Consider the following 26,532-nt stretch of genomic DNA (forward strand, 5'->3'; position numbering starts at 1 on the left):
AAAGTAGAGGCGCACTGTGGGGAGAGAGGAAAAAGTTCTCAACAAGGAGAGGCAGGACTACTCTTACGGAGCCCCTGCAGTCTCACTCTTTATGCCTCTAAAAACACTTTCCCTGCCATCCTTTTTGCAGTTTTTTTGCTCTGCATCACCGCTTTTTACGTTACCGAGAGAGAAATACTACTTTTTTTTCTTGAAGTGAAAGCACCAGCACCATGGAGCTGCTCTGCCTCGAAATGGACACCATCATACGAGCTCGTCCCGATCCGAACCTCCTGTGCGATGACAGAGTCCTGCAGAGCTTGTTGACCATAGAGGAGAGATTTCTACCGCAATATTCCTATTTCAAAGGCGTCCAGAAAGACATCCAGCCGTTTATGAGAAGGATGGTCGCGACTTGGATGTTGGAGGTATAGCTACCGAAACACCGAGTGCTGACAAGTCTTTATTATTTCCGTGCTCGACTTTAAAGCCTCTCAGTGTGTTTCCTTATGCTTTGCTGGTCGCTCTTTGCAATATTTTGGACAGTAGATCACACTTGTTGCTCTCATTTCCGACTGCTTATAACCAAATGTGTCGCTTTCTGTCATTTCTCACCATTTTCTAAGTCGCGTGTTGTGTTTATGAAACTTGTGAGAACGTGACACCGGAGAATTCTCCTGCCATGCCTCGTATGTAATGTGCACGAGCTGCCCGTTCATTCTTTAATGTTATTATTTTAGATAGCCTGAATATTTCCATGCACACGTATGCACTCCCCAATGCAATGCTGCCTTGCGCTCCTCTATCGCCATGTTGGTTTTTTACAGGAGCGCTTGTGCTTTTAAGAGGACTTTACAGTGTCATAAAGGGAATAACAGCGGTTATAACCCATCGGCAATGACAGAGGAGGCTCTATTGTGTCCTCTGAATATAACAATGAGGTGAAAAAGCGTTGCAAACATTTTAGGTATCTATTTTAAATGTCGGAAGGGGCGAGGGCCTTATCTGTCCTTTCTGTCTTCCCCCCGTCGCACAGCCTCTCTCTGGAATTATGTTCCGTTTATGTCACTTTATCAAATATTTCTGATCAACATGCACGTGTAAACAATCTTGAGCCCCTTAGCTTTATTTTCATTTAAATATTATAAAGATCCGACCTACTGGAGATTTTTAATTAATTTTTGAAATAAATATATCGGCTCGCCGGTGACGCACATCAGAGCAACCTCTCGCTACTCCGCTTTTATTTTGACGTTTTATTGCCATTAATCGCGCGTGCATTTGGATATGAATTGTCGGATCTGATACAGAAGACCCCCCTGCACATTATGATGCGAAGAAAATCGCTCCAGGCAATTTATTTATATTTTTAATTATTTTATGAAAATATGACGAATGAAAAAAAAAAGTGTGTTTCCGTGTGCTCGCGCTGTCGGGGTGTTTTTTGGCTCGGCTGATTGTGACTTGAATTCATTTCTTAGTGAATGAACAGCAGGAATGCGACTCTATTGACAGTATGTGTCCGAGACTTATTTCATTCTTTGCAAAATATTCTATTTCGAATTAATTTCTGATGTCGCAACCGATTAGGGCTGGGCGCAGATTCTTGGCCGGGCCCCAACTATGTGTGTCATTGAATTTATATGTGCTCTTTATGTGATTACACTTTTGTTTCGTTTGCTCACAAAAGTTTTCTATACATTACAAAGTGTTGGAAAATAAGTCAGGTCTCTGCAGGGTGGATTCCAAACGCTCAACTTTGCTGCATTGTGTTGTCTCTTTCCTCAGGTTTGTGAGGAACAGAAGTGCGAGGAAGAAGTTTTTCCTTTGGCCATGAACTACTTAGACAGATTTTTAGCCGTGGTACCCACCAAAAAGTGTAACCTGCAGCTGCTGGGAGCAGTGTGCATGTTTCTTGCATCCAAATTGAAAGAGACTCGTCCATTAACCGCAGAGAAGCTTTGCATCTACACAGATAACTCCATCAGACCACAGGAGCTGCTGGTAAGCAACAGTTGGTTCAACACATTTCACTCAATTCAAAGTGAAATCTCTGATGATTCATGCTGGCATCACCACACACACATCTGCATTATATATCATGTTTAGTTATGAAAAAAGTGTTTATTTCAGGCATTGATTAATTAAAATAATACTCTTTATATTCATTCAGCTCATAATATCACATATTCAAATCCATGGTAGTCTTCTTTTCACTCATTCTGCTCTCCGGCCTCCACTTTCGATTGCGCCGTCACCAAAAGGTGCATGAAAAGCAAAAAAGCCTCACAGTGAATTGTTCCACAATGGTTCTCTTTACTGTACAAGACCCTCTGGACTTTACAGTATCCATGCAGCCTGTGCAGTGGTCTCCATCGCCATCTAGTGGCAGATATTTGCACAGAGCAACGAGGTCAGCTTGAACTCCAGCCAGAGTTCTGACTCTGTTCCTGTCAGCAAGAGAGGGAGAGACACAGAGAAATTCAAGTTTGCCTTTTACAGGTCAGCTCACATCCAAAAATAACCATGGATGCACACATTTGTGATATTATGTCATGCTGCACTATTTTTGATCCTCACACATTTTTCAATGCCGGAATGCTGCTCGCAGTCACAACGATGCACGTCACTGCTGTGGATGCAGGGATTGTGTGTCATTAAAAAAAAAAAAAAAAAGAGTGGCTCCTCTGTGTTGTATTTGATAAAGATTCTTCAGCCTGAGCTGCCTTCACCAGCGCAAACCAATTAATTAACTCAGTTTCCCATCAGATAAGTGTTTCCCCACTGCTCTGTGGTGCTACATAAACATTCCTCAGTAAACAACAGCCAATCCCACCCATGTTGTGAAAGAGGCCACATATTCTGATTCAGACGTGGCTGATGGTTGTAGGCCTGACTGGCGGTTCCGCTCCCCGAGCTGATTGCTGCAGTTTATTCGTGTCAAGCTGCTGTTCAGTTGGTTTCTGATCATTTCTGGAATTTGCTTGGGAATCTTGTGTCAGATTTAATTTCCCGTCTCAGCAGCCAAGGGTGCAATGGTCAGCGTGTTAAAGTTGTAGGTTTGACAAGTAGGTGCATTAAAATGAGCCATGGAGCACTCGTATAAAATGAAAGTGTCGTACCTTTAGACAGAGCCCTCAGTCCTTGAACTGGTTTTCTGGGGCCTCTTCTCACTGTTTCTGTATAAGGCAGTATTTTGGCTGACATGCAGATACAGGAAACAGAGATCAGCTGCTCGGGGCATGTGATCGTTTTTTTTTTTTGGTCCTCGTCTTTGGTAACAATTTTTTGTAAATGAACCGCAATGTTACAAAGAAGGTGTGACCAGAAGGCAGTAGCAGAAGGAAGTGGGTGCCTGCCACTCTGTCAGCATAGAGGCTGTGTTGCAAGGTTTATCATAGCCTTCGCTGTAGCCCTCAGTCTTGCTCGCTGGCACTGATGGAAGTGGCTTTTGAGAGCAGGAGGCGGCCATGTTGCAAATATTAACAGGAACAGTCAAAAGGCCAACGCTGGGCCTTTTGGTTTGATCAAATAGTTGAGTCTTTGGAGTAGTGGTTATACATCTCCAAGCAAGCAAAGGGAGTTGAACGTTAAGTCAGAGGTGCTTTTATTTTCTCATTTCCTCCCACATGAGTAACTGAGTAAAAACCCAAACCCCTGTTTTTAAAGAAAAGTGCCTTTCCTCCCCTCTATCCACCGCCCTGCCAAGAGTGAAAAAGGTCACTTTGATTAGAAAACTGCAGCTGGGTCAGTGGCAGCCATGTTGAATTGTCTCATGACTGAGTCCATGTGGTCTCTCTCTCTGACTGAAAAGGGAAAATGAAGAGCATCCGTGGTCCCAGTCACAAGGCTGCAGTCCGGAACCAAACCACCAAATTTTTTCCCAAATTAGTCACCAACTCATCCGTTAATCACCTCCTCCTCTAGGAAGTGAAAGTAACAATTCAGTCTAAGAGAAGAGAGCACCACACCTAATGTCTTCCCTCCTACCCATCTAACACACACACACACACACACACACACACATTACACAGACCAGCATGTGTCAAGAGATCTACATTGAAATGATTTGTGAAGTACAGAGAAGTTGATTCCTGTGAGTGTCATGATACAGAAAGGTGTTGGGTTATGTTTGATCCAAGCATTAATTAGCCTTTAACAATTCTGGCACTTAACATAGTTCACATGATGAAAAATATTGTCTGAAAGGGTGAATTTGTTGCTGAAAGGCTTTAACAGGATTGGCAGTGAAATGCAATCAAGGAAAGTGATGACATTACCTGTTGCAACACACACTTTATAGTTTAGATGATGAATAGAATCAGATAAGATGAAATAATGAAACGCTGTTTAACTTTATATACATTTATTGCTGGTGCTGCTCAACAAGCATAGCCTTCCTATCCATTTTCACTCTGCTATCACACACACACACACACACACACACACACACACACACACACAGTAGAACCTCCGGTGGGCCTCTTTAGGAAAGTCCCCAGATGCCAGACAGACAGACGGGGAGGGAGACAGTGTTGTGAGGTCACCTGGGTTGGTGGCGCTGCTGGTGTTTCTGTGTCCCAGGCCCAGCCAAGCAAAGACTAACGTAATAACAATAATGCTTAACCTCCACACATGCTAATGTAAGGGGCCAGGGGCCAGCAGGGGTGCAGTCCTTCCCTTCAGACAGCAGTGTAACCGGCTGTAGCAGCATTTAGAGTGCTACAGTATGTCAATGTGTGGTTGTGTCTTTCTCAGTCTTTCTCATTTCAGTTATCCTCATTCTCTGCTCTCTCTCTCTCTCTCTGTCTCTCTCTCTCTCTCTCTCTCTCTCTCTCTCTCTCTCTCTCTCTCTCTCTCTCTCTCTCTCTCTCTCTCCCTCCAGGAATGGGAACTGGTGGTGTTGGGGAAGTTGAAGTGGAACTTGGCAGCAGTAACGCCGAACGACTTCATCGAGCACATTGTGCGGAGGCTGCCGCTGCCCGAGGATAAGCTGGCGCTTATACGCAAACATGTCCAGACCTTCATCGCCCTCTGTGCCACAGGTAGGTTTATGTTTGTCCCAATGAATTGTCATGTTTATTCAGAAAAACATACCTTAATGATGACCGAGCAGACGTCATCTTCATATCGTATGTCTTTCTTTTTTTTTTCTTTTTGCTGTTGCAAGTGACACTGATGGTGGACAAGCTGCCAAGTCAAACCAAGCGATAATGGCTTGCATCAACATACTTTCTCGTGTTGCAAAATATCTTTATCTGCACATTCTTCTTTCAGCACCGCATCAAAGCCCTCTTCTCTTTATAACATGCGGCAACAGCTCTGCTTAGAGGTGTGCTGTGGGCCAGTCCCGGCCCGCCATCACTTAGGTCAGATGCATTACCTCCGATGGGAAAATATTCTGCCTAAGAAAAGCATGTGTCATGGAAGATATCTTAGCATTAAGCTGGTAGGCCCGACGTCCATCATTTGTCTTCTCCCGTCTGGTATCTGGTCGTGTTTTCGAGGCGTATCAGTGGCTTCCAGAGCATCCAGTAACACTTCAAAGCAGATTTAGCCTGGTTGAGGGGCATTCCCATGTCGCACAGGGTCGAGAAGAGGAATGGACAGGGGTGGAGGCAGGCGGGCCATTGTCTTTCTGCTCTCGAGGTGAATTGTTCTCTCAAGATCAAACATCCAGCGAGTCGTGGGAGGGACAGGGAGCCTTTAACATGATCTGAAAGAGACGGAGAAGATGCAGGAGGGAACAGGGGAGTCGGGGAAAGCCAGAGGAGTGTATTGTTTTTGCACTGCCAATTCTAAGGCATGTCATGTTTTCATATCTCTTTCCCCTGCCGCCTTCCTTCCCTCTTTCTCTCCCCCCTAACTTCTCACGCCTCCCCGCCCTACAGCTGGAGGACATGATAGCTTTCCCATGTTGAGATTCTCTTCAGGGCAGGTTTCTCCTGTTTGCGTCACCTCCAACTCCACGTTACAAACAAGGCATGGCTAGAGGTAGGAAACAAGCAGGATTTATATTAACATTAATGAGCCACAATAAGGCTTATATGGCATTCCTTTATTTCTCACTTTCTGGGTGACCCCCACCACCACCAGCAGCAGCAGCAGCAGCTTCCTTTTCTGCAGGCCTCAAACAGGAATGCTAACTACACCCCCTCATGGGAAAAGGCTCTTGTGCTGACATCATTCAGAGGAGTGTGTGTATAGTTAGATGAATAGATAGAAGGGAGGTGACAGGTATTTACAACATAAAGTGATGGAATCCCCTGCACTGATTGTGCAATGGGTGTGATAGGGTGAGAAAAGTTTGCAACCACAGTTTGCAAAAAAGAAATGCCTGTTTCCTCTCTTCGTCTACGTCTCCCTTTCCTTCTCTCTCTCCTACTATCTCTTGCTCTCTTCCTCTCCCCGTCTCACCACACATTTTATTTTGTGCCAGCGGATTAATGTGTGGAATGACAGCGTGTCAGTGATCGGACCTATTCCCAAAGCAGCATTGTGAAAGACTCAGCATGCACTTTGTCCTTAATTGCTTCAATGAGGCAGTGGAAATAAATTTACGAGCCTCCTGGAGTCGTCCTCCTGACATTGTGTTTTAGGAGAGAGACTTTGTGGAGATAGCTCTGGATTAGCAATGGGCCATTTATGTGTGTATGCTCTCCTCATACTTGTATCCAGGCAAACACAGAGTGAGGGCACACCAGAGAGAGACGAGTGAGTCAACAATTTGGTGCATCTGAAGATCTCTGGGAATTCGAAACTCCATTTGCGGAGCGCTCCCAGCCGTAAATCTTTAGGTTATCTGGTGAGAATCCTCCTTGAGACATTGTCTGAGCAGAGCTGAGAAGGTGAAGACGCAGCAGAAGGAGGAGATCTCTCAGGAGGATTTACATTTGCAAGACAGTTGACAACGGGTCACCTGTGGCCTTCCTATTTCATACCGTCTCATTCAGCCCACAGCCCACCACTACTCCCAGCACTGCTGCTGCCTATACTGAAAAAGAAAACACGCATAAAACCACGGCTCTCTGTTTTCAAGGGAACAAGAGAGAGAAGAGGAGAAGTGGAGAATAAGGCCTCTCATTCCTAATGGCTCCTCTCTTTTGATGAAACAGTTCCGTTCGGGGCACTCGGTGGGATTTTGTCAGGTGGCGCAGGCTGGCTCTGTATTAATTAATAACATTGGCTGGTCCATTCAGGACTATGCAAATGGCTCAGGATCTCAGCTAGTGGCTGGGAGAAAGGAGACAAAAGGCTTGGCCCTTACATTTCATATGCAGAGCCATGCGAGGGTCAGCGCTGCGGGGCCACTTGATAGGAAACACCAGCGTTTCCCTGAGGCAGGCCGCCGGATAATAGCCCAGAAACAAGCTCATTAAGAGAGATTATGAACCTCCATTCCTACACACAGACACCAAGCACTCCGAGTTTCCTCTTCTATTCTTATTCAATTGAGGTAAAGTGGGAGAATGGACGGGGTGTATGGGGCAGACAGATGCACCCCAACCTGTCTGCTGCGGTTATTGAGCTCCGTCTTCTTGCCATATTGGCAGGGATTATGCTCTATTTTTTTATGCCAACTCCAATAGCTCTCTCTGTAATGGTATGCATGGAATGGTGACAATAGTCATAGAAGCTGATCAAAAGAAAATTCTGGATCTTGGCCAACAGAGCTGTCCAAGAGAGAGTCAATTGTCCTGGAGGACACAATGAAGATTTTGCTACAAGATGAGATGTAAATAACAAGCGAGAACTCTCTCTCTTATCTCAGAATAGCATTTGATGACTTTTTTCCAAATGTGTGTAGTAACTTGATGATTAACCGGTTAGTTTCTCTGAGACAAACTAATGATTCACTAGCTAACAAACCTGATAGAAGTCTAGGTTTGCTGCTTGGGTTCACTTTCCCTCCGGTATAACATCACTTTTTACAGAAAAGTTTTAAGAAAGCTGAGCTTTATAATTTAATATCTACATAACACATTTTACATACATTTCTTGACTTTATTTAATTTTTATTTTAAAATAATATATGAAGAGATGCACAGAGGATCAGTGAAACTCTGTGAAGATGATTCAGAGCTTGACCGATTTAAATTTTTCTGACTGTGGTCTCCGAGCTGCATGCCTCAAATTCTGGAGGATTTTTGACTATACAGGAAGGAATTGCCAATATGGCGGCCAATATAGTGAATATTTCATTTGGAATGAAAAAACACTTTGTCTATGTGGACTTTGCACTGATATGACTCTGCAGAGGTATTCAGTAGGCTGCTTTCTTAAACAAATAACTTCATTAATACTCTACTTAACATTTTTATACATTACAATAAGTTATACACATGATGTATTACTATTAAATAATATTAAAAAGACAACACAATTTTTAAATCTTCCCATTATATGTTTTGTAAAGCAATTTGCTTATCAGACAACATATACCAATAGACGGCATTACAGAATAAGAATATTATGATATCAGTTTAAATCCGTCTGGCTCTAATTTCTATCCAGCAGTGACCAGTCTAATGTTCTGAGATGATTCATAAGCTCTCCTTTCATCTCCACTGTTGAGTCTCACTGGTCCAGAGGCAGGAATGCTCCTTGTAGCTTCCTTTCCAAGTTTCTGCTGCATGGAGAATCCCCTCCAGGCTCAGCTCCGCATTCTAGAGATGAATGATTCATCTCAGATGTGGTCAATGAAATGGTCTTTACTGGTGTTTGTTTACATAAAACCCCCTTCATGTTTGGTGACTCAGAACCCGAACAAATTAGCTACCTCCTCCAACAAATTATCATCTCTCCACACGCTCCACTGATGTGAGGAATCATGTCCGGTTGGGCTGCATTGTCAACATGCGGAGCAGGAAGAAGGCTCCTGACAGTATGCGCCCAAAAATGTGACACACAGAGTGAATCATGGAGTGGCATGTCCTGAGTTCCCCCCTTCACCTCGCTGGCGTAATCAGCACCACACTGTAAATACTGTGGCCAGCTGAGTCACACCAGAATCACAAAGAAAGACATTTTTGCTTTTGAGGCTGCAATTATCCAGCCAGAAGGGTTTAGAAATCAAAATGTTTTTGAGCTTACATGTTTACCTTGGAGGTCACGCTAGCCACAAAGACTAATATTTGTGATTTGAAGTCATGTAAATGTTAGTGGCAGCTAGTTTGACCTGAACATTTTTGTCATGACACCAGAGTGGCTCTCAGTCTGTCTGACTTGTCTGATTAGAGAGCCTCACTCTTGTGGCCAGGAAAATCCTGACTTGGCCATTTTCAAAAGAGATCCCTTGACCTCTGACTTTAATATATCTGAATGAAAATGTATTCTATGGGTGCCCACACATTTGCCCTTTACAAACATGCCCACTTTATGCTCAATCCCATGCAATCTTGGGCAAAACAAGCAGTTTTTCTTATTTTTCATATATTTCTTTTATTTTTGTTTTGTTTTTAGCAATCTCTAGTACAGAGGTGCTTGCCATCTAATTACCAAAATAATCACAGCATGCATTATTCTATGGTGTTCCTCAAGGTGTTGTTGCGTATTATGGTACTTTGGAGGTATATTTGACGAATTGTATTAAAATTGTGCATGAAATGTGTGTAACAAATGGTATCAATTGCTGCAACAACTCATGGGAACAACTTTCATATTCTTTAAAACTGTAAGCCCTTCTAGACTTCTGACTAGAACAACTTGACACAGTGCATCTCAAATTAATCATCAGGTTTCCAGATTTCAAAAGACACACCACTTCAATGCCTCTAAGGTTTAATTTCTTCTGCTAAGCTCCCAATTTTGTCCAATCATCATATCAGCTGCAGAGACAGAGAGATAAAAAGAGTTTTTAAATATTTCACCTTTGCTCTGATCCAGATCTGTATGCTCATGGTTGCTGACATGGCCTTAATGCTGCAGCTGTGACAGTGGAGATGATGGTGCAAGGCTGACGTGAGCTGTCACAGGATGCTACAATTAAGGAGGAATTCTGTTTTCTGGCAAATGAGTGCAAATCACAGTTTGAGCAGAGTGCATGACTCAGACTCTCCCAAGTTTTGTTTTCTGTTTGTCTCCAGAGTGACAGTCTGGAACAAGAGGTAATGGAAGATGACAGATAGCAGTATTGAGTTATTGTTTCTTAATCAGTGATTTCTCCCCTTGTTGCATTGTGGAAGAACTCCACGAGCCCGGCTGGGAAGTTGTTGTTTGTGTCTCAAAGAGCTCCAGTAGGTGAAGCGTCTGAGTAGCTCTCTACAGACCTTGTTTTGACTACCAGGCTGTGTTGCATTAGCGGTGAAATGTACTGTCATGCCAATCCCAAAATGATATTTGTTTTTGGCCTTAATCAGTCAACAGGCCCCGGGTCCTCGTAATGCTACTCCCTTAATAAACAAGGTCAATAAGCGCTACATGTATAGAATACAAGACCCTGATTTATAGCGCTGGAAAGAGAGGAGAGGGTGAGAAGGAGGATTTGGAGTTTTTTTTTCTTTCTTCTCTTGGCTGTTGTTCAACTTTCCAACTTTAATTAATTTACAAGTTTAATGTGCATACTGTGCATTGCAGCCACCCAAGAGGAGTGGGCCATGTAGGGCAGCAGACTGTGTGACCAGAAGCCTGGGGATGAAGTTTCAGGGGGCAGTAACACGGAGGAATGGAGATGAGGGGGCACAGGGAGGAGAAAGGGCCATTGAAGGGGGTGAGAGGCGTGCAGGCCAGGCCAGCCAGCCGCTGCTCACAGGGAGCTTTCCATCGCAGGCGTCCCCACTCAGCTACATACACTGTTTATCCTCAACATGAATATCAATGAGGGCCTCCTAAAATACAGCCATTCTTCCCCCCACATGCAGCAGCCACCAGGCCGGAGTGTCAGCCTGCATCGGCTGCACGCGCGCGTCCTTGTTCTGCTACAGACCTGTCTTGTCTTGAGTGCGAAAAATCAGCTTGCTGCCCACTGTCCACCACTCAGCTCTCCCACAAACCTACGTCTGTGCTGTGTGTGTGTGTGTGTGTGTGTGTGTGTGTGTGTGTGTGTGTGTGTGTGCATCTTAAGTGCACACAGGCATCAGTGCATTGTTTCCCTCCTGTGTCTCTGAGCTGTCTGCCTCCTTGCCTGTCAGTCTGCTCTCACTACACACGTACAGTAAATCCGTGTATGCCTTTGTCCTTTTACCCCTCTATAGAAACTTGTGCTCTTACAGCAGTGATGTAATGCTGAGGGGCTTTGTGTGCTCTTTCCTCTTGGCTCGAGGTAGCCTTTAATAAATCGCCCCTTGGCAGAGGCCCAGCGGCTAACACAGGGGTGTATAATAAGTTCATTTATTTGTCAACACTGAGCCCACAAGATGAGAAAGCGCCTGGCTGTGCATGTTAAAAAGGCAGTGAGGGGCTGCCTTTACAGCTATCAAAGGGCCTACCTCTTTGATTCCAGATTTTAAAAAAAGAAGGAAGAAAAATCGCCTTCATGGCCATCGCACGCAGTTTGCTTTGCAATTGAATATGGCAATATGTTAATGTGCAGGCTGTTTCTGTGCCCCCGCTGCCCACTCCTCCAGCCCATAGGTGGCCCAGGAACAGAGGAATACTTGTGGGGGGGGTGGTGGGTGGGGGGTGGGGGGGGGGGGGGGGGGGGGGTAGGCGGGAGGCAGGAGGTGAGGGTCGCTGGAGGGCGACTCTTTTCTTCTTCCAAAACCTCACAAGAGTCTGGACACAGACTTGAGAGTGATGTGCACCGGAGTTGTCCACCCCCTCTCCTCTCCCACCAAGCCCACCACCTTCCCCTCTTTTCTCCTTGTTGCCTTGTCGCCATTCCGTCCCATCCCTCCTTCTTCATCTTCCTCCCCCCTTCGACCCCCTGTCCCCCCTGTCCAGCCACACTCTTTGTCCAGCCTGTCGATCTGAATTGGTATCAGCAGAGAGGGGATGGATGCTGTGTCTCTCAATTGGGTGAAATGAGGTGATGACTCTGGACAATGGAGTCACACTCTTCTGCCTTCCCTCTCGCAGGCCCGCCACTCTATTAATATGCTAAAAGATAGGAGGGCCGCCAATGCAAACCGCTGCCTGTTGTAGCAACAAAGACTGAGGCATGTGTGCCATTCACTGGCCCCATCTAAGCAGGCCATGTGTTGTCCAAAAAGAAAGGTAGAAGTTGAGCAAGACATAAAGAGAGAATAAAGAAAGGAGCAAGTGTGTGTGTGCGAGTATGTGTGTGTGTCTGTTTGTGAAGAGAAAAACTCTCTCTCTCTCTCTCTCTCTCTCTCTCTCTCTCTCCCTGTCTGTCTGTCTCCTTGCTCCCTCTCTCCCTCTATGCCAGTTGCCTTGCCTTTTCGGGCTTCTGGCCCGTTCACAAGCTGTCTCATTTGCATTATGAATGACAGTGAGGGGAGCTAACAAGGTTATTGGTCTTTGAGACGCACGCCTGTGACCACACGTGGAAAAAGGACCTACAGCAGTGAGCATTGGCAGAGGCACTGAGCCTCTTTATTCCTCCCTTTCCAAGCGCTATGGGGCTTTTTTCAGCAAGCACACGATTTACTCAGGAGATGGAAGAAAAGGGGCCGGGCTGGGGAAAAGGGGACCGGGGTGGGGAGCGGGTGAGGGTGGTTGCTTTTCAGCTCCTTTACAAGCCAAGTGAACCCTCATTATCCAGGCCCCTGGTCATTAGTGAGCGCTGCGTTCAGACCCGCTGCAATAGAAGGATTATTTATTAGCTGACTGCTAGATTACCAAATCATATTGTCTCTGGGAGGGACGTATCTGTACCCTTTTTGTGGAGCACATGAATTGAAAAGTGCAGTTTAGAATCGGCACCAGGTGAATAAAGAAACCAGTGTGAATCAAAAGATTTTAGCTCCTCTCTTTACAATAAATACTTCTCCGTATCTTTTACAAACTAATAGTACTGGTGACACATTTAACTCAATTAGCATTTCTTCCTCTGACAGATTTCAGGTTTGCCATGTACCCTCCCTCCATGATTGCCACAGGAAGTGTGGGGGCAGCGATCTGCGGCCTCCAGCTGGATTCAGCTGACCAGTCACAGTGGGGCGACAGTCTGACAGACCTGCTGGCCAAAATCACAAACACAGAAGTGGTGAGTTTGTTTTATATCCTCATCCAGAATGCTCATTGCAGCTTGGATCTAGACATATATATGTATATATATACAGTACAGGCCAAAAGTTTGGACACACCTTCTCATTCAATGCGTTTCCTTTATTTTCATGACTTGACATTGTAAATTCATCAAAACTATTAATGAACACGTGGAATTATGTACTTAACAAAAAAGTGTGAAATAACTGAAAACATGTCTTATATTCTAGTAAGCAAAGGGTGGTTACTTTGAGGAATCTAAAATACAAGACATGTTTTCAGTTATTTCACACTTTTTTTGTTAAGTACATAATTCTATATGTGTTCATTCATAGTTTTGATGCCTTCAGTGAGAATCTACAATGTAAATAGTCATGAAAATAAAGAAAAACGCATTGAATGAGAAGGTGTGTCCAAACTTTTGGCCTGTACTGTATATATTTTTTGTTTTTTCCAAAACAAGAAGTTTAAAACACTGACTTCTAATGTCAGTCAGGGTCTAGCTGAGACCTTGATACTTGTGTCTGGGAAATTAGGGGGGATGATTCTGAGTAATTTTTGAATGAGGAGGAATAAATGTTGTTATCTCTCAGTTAAGTTTTCACTGGTAGCTATCTAAGTAAAATGATTACAATAAGATTCAAAGCTGAATCAGCTGCTGCTGCGTTTCATCTGTTCTGACAGTTTACATTTCCAGTTAAATGCCACGATTTACTCATCTCATTTCCACTGAAACACACAATCTGTTACTGTTAACAAGCAAAGCAGTTTTTTTCTAGCAGACTTACAATTTCTGAGGGAAAATATCCCTGTTATTCATGTCAAAAGTTAAGAAATCCCACATGTTTGTTGAAGTTGTGTGTTTGCAACAGACAGAAATTGAAATGTTGAAATGTCACACTCACATTTGGCCTCTACACTGGGATTCAGCTTTCCACAAACCCATTTTTGGGGGATTTTAACTTAGACCATAAATGTCTTCATGAAAATAAATCCTGAACTATGTAGATTTATACTCAGGCTCCTCTCTTGCATACACTTGACTGGACTTAGAGGTTGCTTGTGGCAGGTTTCTCTTCCTCTCCATCAGTCCGGTCAGGCTGCTCAGGGCCCCTCATATAAAGAATCCTCTAAATCGAGCCAGGTTGAGAGCATATACAGTGTGCTCTGTCGCTGACAGGAATGCTGGCCAGGCCGTTGTGTGGCTGTCTGGGTACAGTGAATGTTGCGGTGGTGGGTGAGTTGAGTCCAAACACAGGCAGGGCCTCTCCTGACGCTGAGACGCCTGGCTTTCATCAGGCGGATGGGAGAGGGCTTCAGCTTGCTATAGCTTACTGTAAGTAGGTGGGCAAAGCTACAGAGGGTAAAGAGAGGGAGACTATGATGAGTTAACTTATTCTTTATTAGTCTCTTTGAGTCCTGTGCATTTGACCCATCCTATTAAGGAGCAGAGGGCCCAGGGAGCAGCTCCAGGTCTGAGGCCACTCACTACCTTGGCAGGAGTACTCCTAATACCAAACATGATGAAAAGGGCTTTTAGTTAGGAGTCATTTAAACATGAACATTTTGAGTTCATGTGTGCTCACTGCACAGGGAGCAGATCAACGTGCAGGACACGGATCCTAAGCCTCAGCCCTGGTATGTTAAAGTCTGTCCCAAAAAGAAGGAGGAGGAGGAGGAGGAAGAAAGCTGTTGAAGTGTGAAAGGACACTGGGGGGGTGTCATGCCTCCCTGGCGACAATCAGCCCTCTCTCGTCTCCTCCTATGGTCCATAATGCAGCGCTGCTGGAAAGCATGGCTCCCTCTGGTGCGAGCTGTGTGAAGTCTCGCTCAGCAGCTGAGGAAAAACAAATAGCTGACCTCAGCAGCACAGGGCCTCAGTGTGTTTAGGCTGCAAGGTCTTAGACTTGAGGGAATTAAGTCGCTCTGTGTCTCTATGATCAACTCCTCACATTCCTGGATTCAGACAAGCCATGGCTCGCAGTAAACACACGAGGCAAAGCAGAGGGCACCCTTCCTAATTCAACATATATGAGAGGCTTTAGTATAAACTGCTTAGAATCCAGCCAAAACTAAACACGTAGAGTATGTTCTGGTTTTTAATCAGACCACTTGTTCTACAGTGTAAAAACACAGCCTAATGACAGATGCTCAGAAGTTGTCAGCATTAATAAGTGGCTGCAGTGCTATCTACTTTGTTTGTCACTGACTGAGCAGTTGGGCTTTCACACACAAAAAAGAGGAAATGTTGATCATTGACCGTGTCATTTGAACACTTACCCTACCTTCTTTTCCCAAAAGCTAAACCACTTTATACGTCAATTCAAAACCCAAGGGTCACCTCAACCTCAATTTTAACTGAAGTCATCAGGGTGGTGGTATGAACCTGAGTCTAAATGTGTACACATAACATACTGTATTTGGTTTTGGCAGGCAGGGTAGAGGGCCGGTGAGATGGTGGAGCAGCGTCTCGTAGCCAGCCGGCCAAAGAGCCAGGCAAAATATGAAGGCAAAGCAAGTTTGGCCAATCTGTGCAACTGCTGCTGCCAACAGCATCATGGCCAACGCCACCCCCCTGGCACCCTGCTGGCATCTGTGGTATCCAGAAGCTGTGGTTTTCCAGTGGAAATGTGATAGGGCCAAGTCACCATCTTGGGCCACTGGAAGAATGTGTGTAGCCTCACATACACCTGGTGGCCAAGAGAGCAGACAGACCATAACGTGGAAGAGAGAGAAAATCTTTTACTTCTGTTGTGAATCCCCTAAACTGCTGGTGATCTGTAAGAAATGTACTTTACAACTCAACATTTACGCTTATAGCAGATGAAGGCCCAGTGTGTACAGCTTCCCTTTATTCTTGAATGGTAAAACAGGAAACAGAGGTTAGAGAAGTGCAAGGGTTTAAGACCACCACTTCTTAGATGTTATCGTTTGACTCAGTTTTTTCTGAATCTTTTTTTTTTTTTTTTGGTCAGGGTCACATGTTAAGACACCGGAAACACATTTTCCAATTTCACCCTCTCTTCTTGTTTTTTTTTTTATCATAGTTTCCATTTTGACCTTAATCTCTCTGTGATGGTCTCATTCAAGTTGCTCGATGAATGGACGTGAAATGAAATGTGATTTTCTGTGGGAGGAATTCAACAGCAGCATGTTGAAGCCAGAACACTTGCAACAAAGATGCATTTATTAAGAAAGATTATCTCTATTAACACAGCCTGTGGCGTCACCACTTGTGGTGTTTCGGCATGTGGGCTAAAGAAAGAGAAAGGTCACATTTTCTATTGTAACTTGTGGAAATTCGAGTCATGCGGTGACTCCTTATTTCCCGTGTCAGCCTCCGGATATTTTGTTTTAGGATTCCCTGAGATCTGTAGTGTGTGTGTGCCTGTGCGTTTGCTTCAGCTGTCTGACCACCAAGTCCTCCCAGAGCAGCTAACACTGTCTTGTGTGGTACAGTCAGCAGTTAAAACACATTCCACGGCTTCACACATTTCTTCCTTTTGGTTTTGTCTGTCTGCACGACTTCCCCCCTACTGCCAGTGTCACAAAGGCCGCCCAGGGATAATGTGCATGCCTTGATTTGTCAGAAGGACAGATTGTTGCAGTATGATGCATGTTTGAGGTGGGGCGGATGTAGGGCCGTAAAGACAGGGAGGATCTGAGGTGGTTATGTGTTTTTCCGGGCTGAGGCTGCAAAATAAGATGCTTCAGTATAGCGCTACCTCCCATGGCCAACTTATTCAGTGCTGTTGGCCCCCTCAGTATCCAAGTACCTAGAGCTTCTCTAAAAACAGTATTGGTGTTTCCAGTAGTCACACATTGAAGACATTAAAGTTTCTTGAATAAAGCCCATGGGGCTTGGCATGGGATCCGAGCTGCCGCTCTAAAGAGCAGCAGAGACGGGGGGAGATGTCTTTTAAGAAGTGAAGGCGTGCATTCTTGCGGTAAGACACAGGCAGTTCCTCTACATGTTCTTCGCTTTACTTAATTTTCTCACAGGAATTGAGATTTTATGACCAATGAGGCACATGTTGGTGGGAAGATTCTGTGTGTGTGTGAGTGTGCACACGCCCATGTTAGCAGCCAACCTCTGGAGGAGATTAAGGGACAGACGCTGGTCGGGTTTCCTCCACGTCAGACCCGTTGCTGTGGGGAAACGATTCCCCCAGAGGCACCCAGCCCAGATCAGTCCAACCTCCTCAACATCAAATCACTCTTCATGGATTGTGACCCAAAAAACTTTCTCCAGCTAATCATCGGTCGATGCTGGAGAAATCAAAATAAAAGAGATGTCAGGAAAGCAATTGCTTCATGCAGACTTCAGATATCTCCAAACCCCCTCTAGGCTGAGTCATTTTGTTAGTGGTTGTGTAATTTAATAGATTAGTTCTTTGAGAGAGATTCCACTTGTAAAGAAATCCTCCATAACATTATCTACATTTTCAACAAATCACTTCAGTCTTGAGAGTTTGGTTAGATGTCAAAAAACTCATGTTTCCTTTCAGCAACACAGAACACGTCTCACCCTGTGATGCTTCATGCTGTTTGCCCTTTGACACTGTGACCTTTTGTCACTCACCCGTGTGCAGCTCCCGAGGAGCAATTCTGATGTGAGTGAGGCCTCAGTTCTCATTCCATCAAGGCCAAGCGGCACCAGAAGCTGTAACACAGGCTCAAACTGTGGCCCATCAGGTTTAAATTAGCTGTAAATTTCTAAAGAATGTTTCCCCGCTCCACAAGCGAACACTTTCACCCATCCCTCCGGCCATGGGGCGCTCTCAGTCATGTTTCCCACAGACGCCTGGTGCTTTAAGGCAGAGGCTTATGCATGTGTTCTAGTATTCCACCAGCAGAGAGCAGTGTTACCAGCTCCATCAGTCAGTTTGTTGTGTTGTTGAATATCTTTAGTCATCAGTTTCTCACGCAAAAACAGTTTGACCTTTCTCTGACGCTCTCCCTAACAACCATTTAGCACCACTCTCCCCTTTACATCCCCCTCCCCCTCCTTCCTGCGCGGTGCTGTCCCCTCTGTCAACCCTCCATCAGGGAGGATATGAGGGCTCAGCGCTGCTGAGAGGCTCCTCTCCCAGGTGGATTCTCAGATTGCCGCGGCGGCCTTTGATGGTGAAAGGCGAGCCGGCCAGGTCTCAGATGGATCCCCTGCAGGCAGGCAGGCACACAGACTGGCTCTCGTTAAAAAAGCACCACCTTTGTGTTCCCACAGGAGGTGGATGTAATTAACATAGCTTTAGTACTACCTGTGTTTTCAGCCGCGTTGTCAAGGCTACTTCTGTTTGGGTTTTGTGTGTGTTTGGGAATGGTGGAGGTGCTGGGATAGGTGGGTGGCTGGATGGGGGAGGCAGCGGTGGTGTGCATGTGTGCATTGATGCATGTGTGTGTGTGTGTGTGTGTGTGTGTGTGTGTGTGCGTGTGCACATGACCACTATAGGGGTGGTGTTCAGTGCACAACCCTGGTGGGCTGATGTAATGCTGGGGTCTGCTCCGTGTCTGGGCTCAGCCTTGGCAGTAGATGGAGGAGCTAAAAAGTTGGGGGTCATTTAAAACCCTGGCCTATGCTGCCACACCAGGGGCCCCTATGCTGCCACACCAGGGGCCCCTGTGCTCCTACACACATTCAATGCAATGACCAATTTCCCTACTGATTACCTGTAGTACAATGTTTATTGTTACATTTACATTTACATTTACATTTAGTCATTTAGCAGACGCTTTTATCCAAAGCGACTTACAGGAAGAGTAAAAGCAAACAATCAAGGTATACTGCAATAAGGGCTATTTATTTTAAGAAAAACTATGACTAAATATGTTCATCAATGTGATTATGTCATCAATGTGATTATGTCATCAATGTGATTATGTCAACATGCAATATTGTTGACGATAAAGGATGACAATGAAATGCAAACTTTTCCAAAATCTATCTTTTTCTACCAAAATCTATTTTCTTCAATCAAGACTAAATTAAAAATAACTGACAGCATCAAGAGAGAAAGCGTTTTGACAACAAGTAATGATAAGCTGACTAAAATATAATGACATTTTGTTGACTAGAATGCTCCGTTGTCATGGATTGAAACTAAACTAAAACTATGAAGGTTAAATATTATTAAAATGTGATTTAAACAAATAAGCATTTTCTTCTTAACAAAACTTTCTGTCCCCCAGTTTGCAGATTTAGACATTTAGTCATTTAGCACAGCTATTCTCAACCTTGGGGTCGGGACCCCAATTGGGGTCGCGAGTTGATTTCTGGGGGTCGCCAAATCATTTTGGAAGTCAGCTCTGTCTCCAAGTGTTCATGTGTTAATGTGTTTTTGGTCACTTAATGTCTTTTTTTGGTCATTTTGTGGTTTTTTTGTTTGTCATTTTGTGTCTTTGTGTCTTTTTTGGTCATTTTGTGGTCAATTTGTTTCATTTTTTGGTCATTTTGTGTCTTTTCTGGTCATTTTGTGTCTTTTTTGGTCATTTTGTTTCATTTTGTGGTCATTTTGTGTCTTTTCTGGTCATTTTGTGTCTTTTTTGTTCATTTTGTTTCATTTTTTGGTCATTTTGTGTCTTTTTTGGTCATTTTGTGTCTTTTTTTGGTCATTTTCTGTCTTTTGTTGGTCATTTTGTGTCTTTTTTGGTCATTTTCTGTCTTTTTTGGTAATTTTGTGTCTTTTTTTGGTCATTTTCTGTCTTTTGTTGGTTCAGTGAGATTGTGTTCAGTGAGATTGTGTTCAGTGAGCGGGGGTCGCGGACAACATGCATGTTAAATTGGAGGTCGCGACTCAAAAAGGTTGAGAACTACTGATTTAGCAGACGCTTTTATCCAAAGCGACTTACAGGAAGAATAAAAACAAACAATGAAGGTATACTGCAATAAGAGCTATTAGTGCAACAATAAGTACTAGTGAGGATTCTTTAAGGAGTAGAATTATGGTGTGATGCTAGGAGAGAAGATGCTCTCTGAAGAGCTGGGTCTGCAGGAGGTTTTTAAAGGTAGAGATAAAAATGTACACTACTGGTCAAAAGTTTTAGAACACACCAACTTTTCCAGAATTTAATTGAAAATGATGCAGTTTAATGTCTCAGTGTACTCTGAAATTAATGCACATTTGCAACATTTAAAATTCTTTATTGAGCATGATAGTGTTTTGAAAGTAAATCACATTTTATGTTGGACTAAAGGACTATAAAAACACACAAAATTACCCAAAAAAGACACCAAAAGACACAAAATGACTAAAAAAAGAAACAAAATGACCAAAAAAAAGACACAAAATGACTTACAAAGACATGAAAAGAATTCAAAAATGGACAAAATAGCCCGAGACTCCATAGAGTTAAGTTGTTAACCCATTTCTTGTTCCCTGAAAAAAGGCCTACTTGTATAATTCTGAAATGTACATTATTTTTCAGTTTTGGTTAAGCTTACCTTTTTTTATTTACCTCTGGCAGTTCACCACTTACCTTTGTACCCTTTCAAGCTGTTCGTTTGACTTGAACTGCTTGAATTTCAATAAAAAAACTGGAAAAATTGGGGTGTTCTAAAACTTTTGATCGGTAGTGTATATATTTTTACAGCTTGTCCTGTCTCTCTTGTTGCGTTGCAGGATGTTCTCAAAGAGTGCCAGGAGCAGATTGAGCGTGTGCTGGTGAGCAGCCTGCGTGAGGGCCGGCAGCAGCAGCAGCAGCAGCAGCAGACACAGAGGGGCCCCAGCGGGAAAGGCCTGGACGAGCTGGACCAGTCCTCCACCCCGACAGACGTCCGTGATGTTAACTTGTGAACCACCAGAGGGCGTCCATGCACAGGATTTACGGAAAAAAAAAACATCATGAAAAAAACCTCAATTTTCTTAAAAGCAGAAAAAAAGAACAAAAGAACAAAAAATGTTAAAAACACAAGCCCTTTAAAAGAAAAAGAACAATGCTTGCTAGTTTTTTTTTTTTGTAGATTTTTCTGTTCTTCAAGTCCAAAACACCTGCCCATGAAATAGATTTTCTATTATGTTGTAGTCTAAAAAGCAACAAATTTGATACAAGATGAAGCTCTGTGGTGCTTTGGATATACAGAAGGGAAGCCAATCCTATTTGCATTCTGCCTTTGATTGTATAGTATGGTCTTTAAGTTATATTTTAACCATAGCTTGATAATGAGGCTGTTATTGTAGAAGTTGTGAAAAAATATTCGGAAATTACATGGGATCACAGTGGGGCTTCAGTTTTGTTAATATGAGTATTATCACTATAACATTGGTGGCTGGTGTTTGAGAGGACGCCATCACAACGCCCACATGAGACAGACAGAAGAAGCCGTGAGAACATTATGCTAAAAGTTGGTGGTCCATGGAAGAACCGGGATGATAATTATTATTAGTAGTATTAGTAATTATTATTATTTTTATTATTATTAATATTATTATTGGACATATTTTGGAAGCAGTAGTAGAGATCAATAAGCTCCTTTTGTCAGGCTGCTTGTGTGTCAGCGTGCAAGAGTGTGTGTGCAGGCGTGTGTGTGTGTTTGTGAGTGTGGTGTGTGTGTGTATGTGTGTGTGTGAATGCTACATGTGATCCTGTATCTATATTAGCAGTGTGCGTTCAATGGCGTGAGGCACTTGCGCAGAATCCAGTGGTAGCCTTCTGTGTTTAAAGACTATGGAGCAAGTGGAGGCTACACATACTTTGTCCATCAGTATAACAGGGCATCTATGCTATATCACTGCCTTCATGCATTAACAATGCATCATGGTTCATTGTTGGCCAACAATAAACTCATGTGCATGAGTGAGACAGAAAAAAGTTTAGCGAAGGAGGATACGGGCGAAGGGACTTTCACTTAGAGCCCCTTATCTTTCTAAGAGCATTTTTCCTGAGGTGTTCATCCTCAGACTCAGAGGTCATGTGAGGTGTTTGTTTATTACTGCCATTCTGTAAATGAGATATTACAGATACTTCTTTTTCACGTTGTTACGATAAGGTGTTTCCTTAGTTGTGAAAGGCTGCTTTGAGTCTGGACAGAGTAGTAATGACCTCCCACGTGTGCAGTGTGTGTGTGGCACACGTGAAAACCAGGAGAGGACGATGTCTTGAGGAAGTAGTACGGAGGACGTTAGACTCCTCTGTGTTAATGAGCAGGGAGGGGACAGGATTAGAGAGAGAGGGACAGTTTGCAACTAAGAAGTCACTGTGGAACATGAGTGCATGGGACAGGCTGGTAGGACAGAGAGATGCTGCTGTGTGGAGGATCTACAGCCAGTAATGGTAAAGAAGATAAAGATAAAGAACAAAAAGATGCCCAAAGGCCTCGCGGTGAAACTTTGAAATCTGCATATTTGGATGGAATCAACAGTAATTTCTCATAATGGATGTCTACAATGACACAGCTAAGTGAACAAAAACGTTCTGGGTTTCCATTTCCATGGAAATGAAATGAGGAACTGAGACTGTACGCTGCCAGATCATGTGAGGAAGAACTTTCTTGGGGATGGGGGTGGGGGTGGGGGGTTTGAGGAGTACAGGATGATAATATACTGTCAATGCATCTGGAGTCCCACATAGGGTTGTTTTCAGCTGCCCTATATGATTTCAATGGCAAAGCACTTTGAGAACATGCTCCCCAGGAGATAAGTAAAATGAAATGCGTCGGGTGGTGATTGGATGTGAATGGATGTTTTCTTTTCTTTTTTTTTCCTTGTTAGCCTTTTCTTTGGTTTACTTTGTAGGGCTGGTTTCCCAATTGTCAGACATACCCTTGTCAAGCAAAATTAAAAAAGCTTTCCACGACTTGTGATAAGAGGACATTCCGATAAAAAAAACAAAAACAAAGATAACATTCCTATTGAAGCAAAGTGCAAGTTGATGGGGAGAATCTGAACAAATATAAAACGCCATTATGAATTTGTAAATGCCTACACACAGAGTTCACTGATCCATGGGTTCTGTTTGATTTATTTTTTCTTTGTCAAGAAATGAAATATTTGTTTTTACTTGAATTTTTTTTCTTCTTCATATTTATCTGCATCACAGCCACAGATAGTCAACACGGCGGCGATGAGCTATAAGAGAGGGTGGTGGTAACATCCCATATTTGCACATGTTCTTCAGAGGGCAACCAGGTTTGCATTTAACACAGAGGAGAGCCTTTGTTCCAAACCACCTGACCTGATGTGTGTTGCAGTGGTTGGTCAGTTTTCTATGGTGCTGGCTTGTGTAGTTCAGGCTGATTGTCTGTCAGTGAACACATCTGTCCCCTGTAAACTTTGCTGCTTCAAATCAATGGCAAGGGGCTCGATCGGCCGAAAAGACATCAGCACAAGAGACAGATGACCCTTTTTGTTTTGTTCTGTTTTGTTTTAATGGGACACATGGCTTTGCCACAGCAAGGTGTCTTTGACTTAATGCTTGAGTTTTTTTTCATGATGGTATGTGACTTTGCTGAGTGTATGTTTGTCAGACTGAAGATAAATATGGGGATCTAATGTTTAAGGGATGTTTTTCAGTAAAACTGGGCAATTTAATGACATATTTGCCGAAACATCCCCGTTTGAATATTTGATACGACCTCTTCATTTTGCCTCTGTTTGCCTGATGTAAGCTCTCTCCCAAACTTAATGGTTGTGATTTTTCTTTCCTGCAATTTATTGTTGCATGTATTATATATTGAGACCACCTTTTCAATTTGTGTTTGATATATTTTATGGGGTGACCAGACCCGCAAAAGGGTTTTTCTAAGATTTAGAGATACTGTATTCCAAAGTGAAGAGAGGACAGAGGAGGAGGTGTGAAGACATCAAGAAAAAAGTGTCAATATTTTTATTGAGTTTTGCGCTGCTAAAAGCTATGAATTTGTTTCATTTATACAAAAAAATAACATTACCTAGTTGTGATGTGTCACTTGAGTGTGCTGCTATTTTATAAACATTTGTATTATAATATAATTATTTTACTGCTTAAGAGATACATTCAGAAAAACGAAGTAGATGGTGATAGAAGAACATGAAATGTATTCGACTGGAAATGTTCTTTGTACAGTTTGACAGTTTGCTTAGATAGCATGTCTCCTTTACCCATTTTTTTTAATCTATTTTGCTCTCCTTCTTCAGTCACATTCTGCAACAGTGGTATTTCCTATACCTCAGGTTTACTGGACAAAATATAAAACACAAACAAATCCATCACCTATACCTCTGCAGTTAGGTAGCCTGGAATGGAGGAGATAGAATACAGTGGGGATGGGGGAAAGCAACAACAAATTAGCATTTTTGTGCAGGATTCCCACTGTTTTAGTGGGGAAACAACTTGCTCAGTGAGATGGGAAACAGGAAATATGCAAAGTTTCCACTTGGACTTAACCTGTATTGGAGGGGGGATGTTGCAACAACATTTCTTAGTTACTCCGTAGATAGTTCAAGCATGTTCACTTCTGTTCATGTTGGTGCTACATCTGACTGTGCGAGAGAAGGGAAACAGCATTCCTATGATGGCCAAAGTACACTTCTTGCTTTATACAACCACAATCACTCTGAATGTCAGTAAATATGGATTCTGTATGTGAGAAAGATACGTTTTGGTCTGAAATACTGTGTGTGCGCACCATTGTAACTGCTACATAATAATAGGTTGAGCTACACCTGTCATGTCCAACCATAAATATTGTGATATCTGGAAGTTTCAATGGTGCAGATTTCCCTTTGAGTGCCCCCTCCCCCCCCCCCCTCCCCCCTCCACTATAACTCATATCATGTACCTCAAATGTCTGTTGCACAACCTCTGTTCAATAAACTTCTGCTTTAAAGGGTGTGACACCACATCAGCTCACTATTTCCCACGCCTGTGTTCCTTTTAAGCTTTTGGTGTAATTGTTTCATGATCAATAGACCAGTTTGTATGTGTGAGTCAGCAAAGATACTGGAGAGCAAAGTTCAGCTGGAGCACTTAATCACTTGAAAGCTACACAAAGCAGTGATGTTGAGCGTGGGACAATGTGATTTCCCCTGGCCAGAATATGAGGAAGACCAGTCATAAACACTCCCTGCAAATATGTCCACGCCAGAAAAATGGGTGGTTTTGATATTTCAGCTCAGTAATAAATCTGCCACCAAAAGGTTAAAGAAATGTACTGATGAGAAAAGGGACTCACGACCAGTGGTAGAAATAGTATTTAGATCCCTGACTGAAGTAAAAGTATTAATACCACACTGTGAAATTACTCCACGACAAGTAAAAGTAAAAGTATTCCTTATGCAGAATGGCCCCACTCATATTGTTTTAAATATTCCAAATATATTATTGGATTATTATTTTTTTCATGTATTTCTGCAAGCAGCATTCTACTTGTTGTCAGGGTAAGGTACATTTGAACTACTTAATATATGTTATCTGGTTTAATTTATAAACATGTGCAATCATTTTAAATTGATCATATTTTTTCATGTTAAATCTTAAACCTGTAAACAAGTTAGTGTGTTCTGCACTCATTTAGCACAAGCTAGAACGAAGTTAACCTCAGCAGGTGCTGCAGAGAATAATCCAGTGGTGGAAAAAGTATTCAGATCCATTACTGAAGTAAAAATACCAAAACCACGCTGCAGAATGACTCCACCACAAGTAAAAGTCCTGCATTCACAACTTACTGAAGTAAAAGTACAAAAGTACCAGCATCAAAATGTACTTCAAGTATCAAAAGTAAGTATTCCTTGTGCAGAATGGCCCCACTCATATTGTTTTAAATATTCCAAATATATTATTGGATTATTATTTCTTTCATGTATTTCTGCAAGCAGCATTCTACTTGTTGTCAGGGTAAGGTACATTTTAACTACTTAATATATGTTATCTGGTTTAATTTATAAACATGTGCAATCATTTTTAATTGATCATATTTTTTCATGTTAAATCTTAAACCTGTAAAGTAACTTGTAACTGAAGCTGGCAGCTATATGTAGTGGAGTAAAAAATACAATATTTGCCCCTAAAATGTAGTGAAGTAGAAGTATAAAGTCACATATGTGGTTATGTAAAATTACTCCACTACAAGTAAAAGTCCTGCATTCAAAACTTACTGAAGTAAAAGTACAAAAGTATCAGCATCAAAATGTACTTAAAGTACCAAAAGTAAAAGTACTCATTATGCAGAATTGACCCACTCAGGTTTTCACATATAATCAAATACAATATTGGATTATTATTATTATTATTATTATTATTAATATAGATGCATTTAGGTAAGCAGCAATTTCAGCTCATATTAACTACTTAATATACTGTTATGCGGTTTAATACATAATAATAATAAATAAAAGTGTCTCATCACTTTAAATGTATTATGTTTTTTTATGTTAAAACTTGATCTGAAAAGCTAAATGTGACTGAGTAAGAAGTACAATATGTGCCTCAAAATGAAGTATAAAGTTACTTATAAAGGAAATTATCAAGTAA

General features: G+C 42.7%; 1 protein-coding gene across 1 annotated transcript; it reads left to right on the forward strand.

The window, feature by feature from the left end:
• ccnd2a (cyclin D2, a) lies at nucleotides 1-24,683 on the forward strand. The gene is made up of 5 exons (XM_059335077.1): nucleotides 1-407; nucleotides 1,768-1,983; nucleotides 4,865-5,024; nucleotides 12,936-13,084; nucleotides 20,706-24,683. Exons 1-5 carry the CDS (start codon nucleotides 213-215, stop codon nucleotides 20,877-20,879), a joined length of 894 nt encoding a protein of 297 aa, XP_059191060.1. The 5' UTR covers nucleotides 1-212; the 3' UTR covers nucleotides 20,880-24,683.
• Nucleotides 24,684-26,532: the final 1,849 nt, after the last annotated feature.

This window comes from Centropristis striata, chromosome 6, assembly GCF_030273125.1.
Source record: "Centropristis striata isolate RG_2023a ecotype Rhode Island chromosome 6, C.striata_1.0, whole genome shotgun sequence".
Classification (NCBI taxonomy): domain Eukaryota; kingdom Metazoa; phylum Chordata; class Actinopteri; order Perciformes; family Serranidae; genus Centropristis; species Centropristis striata.